Source organism: Nannospalax galili, unplaced genomic scaffold (genome assembly GCF_000622305.1).
Source record: "Nannospalax galili isolate Female #2095 unplaced genomic scaffold, S.galili_v1.0 scaffold413, whole genome shotgun sequence".
NCBI lineage: Eukaryota > Metazoa > Chordata > Mammalia > Rodentia > Spalacidae > Nannospalax > Nannospalax galili.
In genome coordinates, this window is record NW_008333889.1 from 2,294,823 (window position 1) to 2,303,884 (window position 9,062).

The 9,062-nt window shown below is 39.2% G+C and overlaps 1 protein-coding gene across 3 annotated transcripts in view; it reads right to left on the bottom strand.

The window, feature by feature from the left end:
- The window catches only part of Cped1 (cadherin like and PC-esterase domain containing 1), a 344,939-nt gene extending 339,460 nt beyond the window's left edge, over nucleotides 1-5,479 (bottom strand). For all 3 annotated transcript variants that reach the window (XM_017797109.2, XM_017797108.2, XM_029561504.1), the window contains exon 1: nucleotides 4,186-5,479. In XM_017797109.2, the coding sequence (XP_017652598.1) occupies nucleotides 4,186-4,434 (249 nt within the window). In that variant the 5' untranslated portion in view covers nucleotides 4,435-5,479. The remainder of the gene's footprint in view (nucleotides 1-4,185) is intronic.
- Nucleotides 5,480-9,062: the final 3,583 nt, after the last annotated feature.

The following is a 9,062-nucleotide window of genomic DNA, read 5'->3' on the forward strand; positions in this document are numbered from 1 at the left end:
TACTGAGTATGATATTGTATAACTGTAACAATTCAACTGTAAACCTAAAAAATTTACAGCCAGTTTTGAAAAAGTTGCATCTTAGTTCAGAAAATTGTTATTGAATATGTCAATGCTGTTGTAATGAAATGCCTCTTTTAATCATTTGGTTTTGAAATAAATAATTAAAAAAATATTAATTAGTAGATGTGAAATTTGAAGAAAGAAGGGGTAAGAATACACAATTACTATTGAAATCTACCTGATGACTTTATATCCATGATCAGATGCTAAGGAGCTCAGTGTAACCAACTGTGACTAGTAATAATCAGATACATAGAGATTAGAGGCTATTAGAAACGCATGTGTGAACATCTTAATGCCAATTGCATTGAAAATGAATTTTTCTGTATGAAACTGTGTATTTTAATAATGAAATGGAGATCTTTTTTAAAGGTTAAAAAACAAACAAACATGGAATCAAGTCCTAATAGTAAAGGTGTGGAAGGTGAGGTTACTGTCTTCACATACATACTAGTACAGACTCTTGTTACTAGGCTTATAAAGTGCAAAAGGCCTTTTCTTAAAAAGTAATTGTAGTCCCAAAGACTGGAAAATGTTTGCTGCTTATTCATCAATGAAGGACAACTTTGATTGGAGAAATACTCTGCTATCCTCTAGTTTCTCAGTGTTTAACCCTGCAGACATTACTATACTCATTCAAACCACTTTTTTCTCTTTTTTAATATCCTGACTTGGACATTTAATTAAGAGAGGTTTCTTTTTTTATTTTTATTTTTAGGTTTATTTGCTCAGACCCAATTTATATGCCCTAAGTAAACATTGAAACATACTGGTTGGTAAACATTTTTCAGTGGTCTTGGCATGTTTCTAGTTCTGAATACTGGTCAGAATCAATTACTTTTCCCTAGAAATCTGTATAGACGAATATATGCAATAGTTTGTATGAACTTTCTGTGGTTTAGAGATCGTTTACACATCCAAATACATTTTTAAATCTATGAACTATCAGCCAAAGTCAGTAGTTGTAAATATCTTTTAAAAGTATTTAAAGTGGGGGGTGGAGAGATGGCTCAGTGGTTAAGAACACTGGTTGCTCTTGCAGAAGACCCGGGTTCAAATCCCAGCACCCACATGGCTTCTAACAACTGTCTGTAACTCTAGTCCCAAGGGATCCGACGGCCTCTTCTGACCTCTGTGGGTATTGCATAACATGGGTACACTTACCTACATTCAGACAATACATGCATACACATAAAATAAAAATAATAAATAAAATTTGTTTTAGAAGTATTTAAAGTAGGGGCTACGGAGATGGCTCATCAGTTAAGAGCACTGGCTGCTCTTGCAGAGGACCTGGGTTCAGTTCCCAGAGCCCACATGGCCACTAACAACCACCTGTAACTCCAGTTCCACTACCCTCTTCTGACCTCGCTGAGCATTGCACAACATGGGTGCCTTTATATGCATGCCGGCAGTACACTCATACAATAAAATAAAAAATAAATAAATAAAATATTTTTAAAAGTATTTAAAGATAAGTGGATTTAATGTGAAGATAAGTGAAGTGGATTCAATGAAAGTAAAAATGAGTGGATTCAGGTAAGTTAAATAATTTGGCTGGCCGATACTATAAATTTCAAAATTTATAGGTGGAAACAAAACTACTTCAATAAAATGTCCAAAAGCTATTTCTACATCTTCAGGAACCCCTAACTATATAGTGCCTCATCAGTTAATCAATTAAAGACTTCATAAGTAGCTATTTTTGAAATGGTCTATATATTGATCTATATATTGATTTCTCTCTTCATTTTAGATATCTGAAAGAATAATCATGGAAATACATTATTGATTACTTTTTGGAAGATATATGACAAATAAAACTTATTTGTATCTGGTTCTAACTAAAGCCTTAATGACACCTTCTTTTGACCTTCTTTCCCAAGTCAGAGGTATATGGCAAATGTTTTGAAAATACAGTTTTCATGTCCACTGGGCTTCTGAACTGCCATTTGGAATTTTGCATATGTTTTAAATATTTAAGTCTTTGCATCATTTGGAAATGAAAATCATCATGTGTTTGGCATTTTTTTGGTGAAGAAAATTCTAGAGTGAATTTTTTTATACCAGCAGCCAATAGGTTTCAGATGTTTTCTGAGGAGCAGGAGTTCTAAAGCTGAGATGGAATTTTCTGTGACAGCCTACAAATAATGGTTAACATATGCTTAAATTAAAAACAAGGCACCAATCTTGAAAAGTCAACTAGGGAGGAAAAACAGACTATAAGTTAATTAATGAAACATATCCATCTAAAGTTCCTAGAAAATATTTTAAGTGTTTAAATATGTATCTCACATATTTTTAAAACTTTTGCAAACTAACAAAAAGTAGCATTAAAATTCAGTCCCATCCTCATAAATGGGATGTGTACAAGAAAAGAATTAAAAAGCAAAGAAAAGTTATACTCCTGTAACAAAAACTATGTATTCTTCAATTACTTTTATAGCATCTAAAGACTGATTCCTACTTTCAGTCAGAGCTTCCTATAAAAGTGATTCTGCTTATATTACCTGCTCTTGTTTCCTTTGTTCCTGGATCAATGTGATCCTTGCTAATGAATGAAGACACTCACTTGAAAGTCTTCAAATATTCTTCGTCTTAATGTTTTGTGCCCTGTATAAATTCTTCAAGTTGTGGTCTCATAGATAAAAGCAAGCAAACGTTGAGCTTGCTTTTATTAAAGCATCTATGTGGTAGCTATCAAGCAATTTGACTTCTACCAGGGTGCATCAAGACATATACTGTCAGTCATGTAGACCACTTAAGTATCTTTCAGGGGCACTCAACTTGCTATTAAGTTAATGACAACTGTACTCACTAGCTATGTACCTACCTTCCTACCTACCTGAGTTATGAGTTTGAAATGAAATAGTTTGTAAAACAAAATAGCTGTGGACCTGGAGAGCTCTGTACTGATGGCAGCAAGTGTTTTGGCATCCAAGAGGAAATTCTGCTCCAAGTAATAACCAGACTCAGAAGCTCCCCTAAGTCTCCTTAAGTAGAGAGAAGATAGCTTCTACAGATCCCTAGATCCTACTGCGTAGTATTTGAAGTATCATAGAATTCAGTGGCTTTGATTTTCTTATATGCAGCTTTCTATATTTTCTTTCTTTCTTCTTTCTTTTCTTTTTTTTTTTTTTTCTACTTCACACTTGACAGTTAAAGGTCTGCATTTGACTGGTACGCATAAACATGATATTCAAACACATTCTATGTGTTTTCTGGATTTGTGCTTTTCTCTATACTTTACAAGTAAGAATAGTAAAATTAACCTGTCCACTAAAAGTATAGAATGAGCTCTATTTCCCTAATTCTTTGCTGTTGCTGGTTTATTTTTTTGTCAAACAGGGTCTAATGTAGCCCAGGCTGGATTCAAGCTTGCTAAGTAGCCTAAACTGGCCTACAACTCCTGACCCTCCTCCCTCAGTCTCCCTAGCACTGGGATTACAGGTATGAGTCACCATGCCAAGCTTAAATGCAGACTTGGCAGCCTGAAACTCTTCGTGGACATCAGGCTAGCCTTGAACTTAGAGTGATCCTCCTGCCTCTGCCTTCTGAGTCCTTAGATAATAGGTATGTCCACTACACTAGACTTCTGTTTCCCTTATTCTATGAACAATAAAATAGCATGTCAATTTTTTAAAAAACTTATACTATTCCTTTAAATGCTTCAGAAATAAATACATCTCTTAGAAACACATCCACCAATTCAGAACTAATCTAACAGATCATAAAGTGAAATTCTGGAGAATCTTTGAGTCTAAAACAGTTTGGGCATTCATATTCCCCTGCCTTAAGGAAAGAGACACAGTTTCTCAGGTTCTTAAACTTTGATTTTTGTTTTTGATCTATAAATCCTCAGATCTCTTACATTTGTAATATTTTGGAAACTACCTCATTTTGCTGAAACAATGTGAAAGTCTGAAAGGTAAACTAAAATAAAGGCTGGAACTTTTGGAAGTAAATTTAAGAAGCAGCTTACATAACGTTTCTCCCTGTCACCAGGTCACAGGGCTGTTTATACTCTGGATCCCTTTCAGACCTCATGGAAGTTAATTTTAGTTTTGGGGAAAGGACCCAGAGGCAGACAGCAGACTGTTCCCGCCAGGCTCACAGACTTACCTTCCTGATTTTCTGGGCACTCCTGGAGAGAAGGAAGCACCGTTTGTCCAGAGGGTATCTTTCCTTGCATCTGCTAGCTTGAGTTTGAGAGGGTGTGTGTGAATTAGACCCAGGGACCGGGGCTGTGAGCTTCTTCGTCCCTCTGAGTGTCAGAGTTTGGTAGAACAGACAGATTGCCACCACCAAGCCCACCAAGAAGGGTCGGGGGCAAAGTCGCCGACGACAAAGGATCCCTGGGCGACAGACCATGACCAGTTTAGCTTCACTTGGCCACTGGCCACGTTGTTGGAAAAGTCATAACAACTCTGTGTTGTCAGGATGAAAAAATATTCATCCGTCTTGTTTTTGCACAACTCGAATCAAGCACGCCCCATCTCCACTTGAGAACTTTCCGAAGGGTCCTACCGAAGAGTCATAGGTCCCAGCAGTCCGAGGTGGTTCTTGTGAACCTTTCCATGAAGGACAGCAAAAAGTGACTGATCTGGGCTTTTAAAAAGATGTCAAAAATAATAACAGCCGTAACTAATTATCCGAGTGCATCCCCGGCTGCCAAGTGTTGCTTCGGGTAAAGTCTTATTTCCACTCCATTCTTAAACCCTGGAGTTCAGCTCTGTCTCGGCTTTTCCAGAAAAGAGAAAACTCCAAAGAACCTGGAGTCTGAAGGCAGCAGGAAGACGCAGTAGGTTGAACCCGAGCGCCTGTTGCACAGCTGGGCGCAGGCCAGGTCGCCCTAGCAGTTTCTCATTTTTCCTCCGGTTTTAGGGACGTTCTGGTTTCAGCCTTTTATGTTTTTGAACTGCTTCCCTTCATTCAGTGTTAAATTGCCACTTTGCTGTTAGCACTCACGGCTTTTAACATAAAAAGGGAATAGCAGTCAGAATAGACCAAGCTACTGTCGGAGTTCTGCTTGCATCTGCTTTCATTCCCTTTCAAGTTCAAAGTTCTGTGTACTTACTCAGTTTTCATCCTTTTAGCCAGAAATTTTTTTCCATGATCCCCTAATGTCGGACTGCTGATCAAAACCACGCGGAAGGAAACAACTAGGCGTAGGACTCCACTTCATCTCATTCACACACAGGGACACACACCCGCAGTCACACGGAGACACGCGCGCGCCTGCTGCACACTGGGTCAGGAGCTGTGGGACCTGGGGCTTTGCAGCCACCCAGGCTGGAGCGGGGCGGAGCTAAGCCCGGGACTCCTCCGGTTTGGGGGGCAGTCGAACCGCGCAGTCAGCTCTCCATCAGCAGCCCAGGGCCTCTGTGCACTGGAAGCCGCCTTCACATTCACCCCTGGAACGTGGTTGCCTCTACAGAGCCTCAGAGTTTAGAAACATACTTGACGTCTGACTGTGTCACTGCATTTTCCCAATGCAAAGTTAGGAAAACAAATGGCTCCTAGTCAATAGATGCCAAAGGTCGAAGAAGAGCCAAGGCAGACTCTGAGTTAACTGGGAGATTCATCACTCCAGGGAATTGTGGTCACACTTAAGAGGACAAGAGGGTCACAAGGACTGTCTGGACCGCAGAACAGGAAACCCTGTTGTACACATCCAGTTAATTTCAATCTCCACTTCAACACCCAAGTCCTATCAATCTTTACTGCTCCTTTCTGAATAGTGGGGTCTTTCAAAGCAAATAGCCCTCTAAGTTGGCTCCTAAAATGAGCTTATTGTAGCAGGTGTTGGGGATAAATTCTGCCCAGGAGAAACAGACACAGAGGTTTGGTTTAATTCCATACCGACTGTCTTTCCGGCACCCTTTAGTAGCGCACTTTTGCAAACTCCATCCCCCTTGGCTGGGCTGCTGAGGGATCATCCAGGTGAGTCTGGTACACGCTGCTCCCTCTTCTGGTCCTTGTTTTTCGAACTCTGGGAAGGACTGACTTATTCCCACAGCAGACATTCTTCAAAGATTTTGAACTGAAATCATGTCTATAACTGAAATCTAACCTGAGCTTCTTACAGATGGACGGTCTCCCTAAGGCAGCACCCCTAGAGTGAGGCCATTCCATTGGGACGCTGTGGTCAGTCACTCGCATTTTGTGAGAGGGAGCGCCCCCTGGAGGTGCTAAACTACTATAGATTCAGAGAAATGGGCATTTCTTGCTTCCAAGAAACTTCACAGACGTCAGCCTGGGATACATGAACTCCTGTCTCGAGAAATAAAAAATGAAAAGCTATTTTAGCACCTTAAAAACAGGTCAATTAGGGAAGTATAGAATAAGCACGCAATGGACTAGATTTATCCCAAGTCCTTTTATGTCTCCTGTGTAAAATGTTTAGTACTGTTGGATATATGAACCCAAAATCCACTATTATGACAAATGAAGGAATGAGGGGAAATTAATAGGTTTTTGACATTTAGAAGTCAAGAGAGCTTGAAGAGGAAATGTGTACTGCATTGCACAGAGTTTTGGCAGATGCAATATGATTTGAAAACCAATAGGAATTACTAGACCTCCAAACTGGAGTGGTTTTGATACTAATGAAACCCAGAATGTGACAAAGCTGTTTACTGGGTGATGTTAGTTCCATAGGTGGTTGTCAATATTCTGGCCAGAATTCTGAAAAATCAAGGTTTGAGGAAGGAAGGGTCATTTTTATGCATCATTAAGTTGTTGAGTCAGATTACAGAAGAAATGGTAAATTGGATGCTAAATAAAATTGCCTTTAGGTTGGGAGAAGGAAAAAACACCACCACAGAAAATTGTTGGACAGTGTCATAGTTCAACTTCGGTGAAGAGGAACCCAGAAGCATTCCAGAAATTATTCCGGTAAATTGATGAATTCAATTCCCCATCTTGACCACCGAGTCTGAGGGAGTAGAAGACAGCCCATAAAGGGATATTGGAGAAAGAAGGGGTTAGTTAGAGCAAGAACAGGAAAGATGGTACAGCTCTAAAGAGACTGAGGCCAACCCTTACCGGCCTCATCAGGTTTTAGAGCAGACCCAATGTGACCACCCGTCATAGCATTTGCCACCTTTCTTTGGCTGCTTTGGCAGATTGAAGACCAGGTGTTCCTGATTAGTGAGACAAATTCACCTCCTTTGAACTATTTGGTGGCCCAGGTGAGATAACACATGGCTAGCACCTGAGCTTTCTGAACAGCTGGCAGGTGAGCCAGTGCTGATGCATATCTCTCAGGTGTTAGATCCTGAGGCTCATTCCTCACAGGGCTTAGGGTGTGATGAGATGTGAGACCTGTGGGCAGACTGTTCAAATACTGAGTCCTAGAGAACAACAAGGAACCAGAGGTGAAAGCCAACACTGTTCTCTTCCCTCCATTCTTCGAGACACTGGGGGGGGGGGAACGGGTTTGGAAAAATTAGCATGGAAAAATTAAACACAGGAATTTGTAATAAAAAATAAGACCAATTGGGGGGGGGGTACTGGTTTGAGAAAATTAGCATGTGAAAACTACACACAGGAATTTGTCATAACAGATTAGACATACCCTATTCTTGAATTTAAAATTCCACTGGATATATAAAAATGCAAACATTATATACTTTAATGGGGTACCATGTAATGTTTCGATACATGTCTATATATATCATGTTTGAATCAGGTTTAACTGATCTAGTGACTCAAATATTTATCATTTCTTCAATGTGAAGACATGGAAAATCCTTCCTTGGAGCTTTGGTAAACATACATGTATTATCTGTAGTCACCTCACTGTATAATAGACATCAGAAATTCTTGCTTCTCGCTAACTATAACTCAGTGCTCAGTAATCAAGCTCTCCATCCCGCCTCTCCTCCACACTCCCCAGGCTCTGGCAGCCACCATTCAAGCCTCAGTTTCTATGAGCTCAATGATCATAGGTTCCACATCAGTGTGATACTTACTTTTTATACTTGGTTTTTCTTACTTAACGATCTTTAGTTCTATCCACATTGTCACAAATGACAGGATGTCATAGTTTTTCATGGCTGAATAGTATGTATGCATAGTTCACTTTCTTTGTTCACTCATCAATTGAAGACCACTATAGTTTCCATTTCTTGGCTGTTGTGAGCAGTAAACACGGGAGTGTGGGCGCCCTCTCAACAAACTATTTCTTATCTTTTGGAAATATACACAGGAGTGGCATTGACTGGTCATGTCTCTCTTTTTAGTTTTCATTTTGTTTTTGCCTTTGAGTTATTTGACATCCTTATGTATTAGACATGTTCAAATGGCAGGCTAAGCAGAGCTGCATTGGAGGGAGTCTTAACAGAGAAGAATAAAGACAGAGAATACATTGGCTCAGTGATGAGAGTGGGAGGGCACATCTACAGTAGAATCATGAACCCGGGTTTTCTGGCAATGTTTCAAATTGAATGCTTTTGTGTTTCCATTTAGAAAGTACTTTTTCCACTAAACAATTTCAGGCTTTAAAAGCAGGTATTTAACAGCATTGATACAACAGAGTGGCAAACTTATGCTATAATTTCACAATTGCCCAAAACAGAACAATCTTCCTCCTCAATCCTTCCAACACACACACACAGAGAGAGAGAAAGATAGAGAGAGAGAGAGAGAGAGAGAGAGAGAGAAGAGTTAAGAGAGAGAGGAGAGAGGAGAGAGGAGAAAGAGAGTCTTTTTTTATTTTAAATTTTTTTTTTACAATTAAAGTTACAGTTTTAACAATATACAAAATATTACAGTAATTCAGATTTTTTGGCATAATGATTACAGATTTGATAAATACATTTTATATCTCATAATAGCGATGAAGATTATACAAAAGCTATTAAAACAATTATGAGAATAAATTCAATTGTCACTTAAGTATCTAAAGCTATTTTCCTTTGCGTTCTTCCAGAATGATTTGTTCTTATTCTTTACCTTAATTTGAGGGACTTCAAGAAGATACTTGTTTTTTTTTT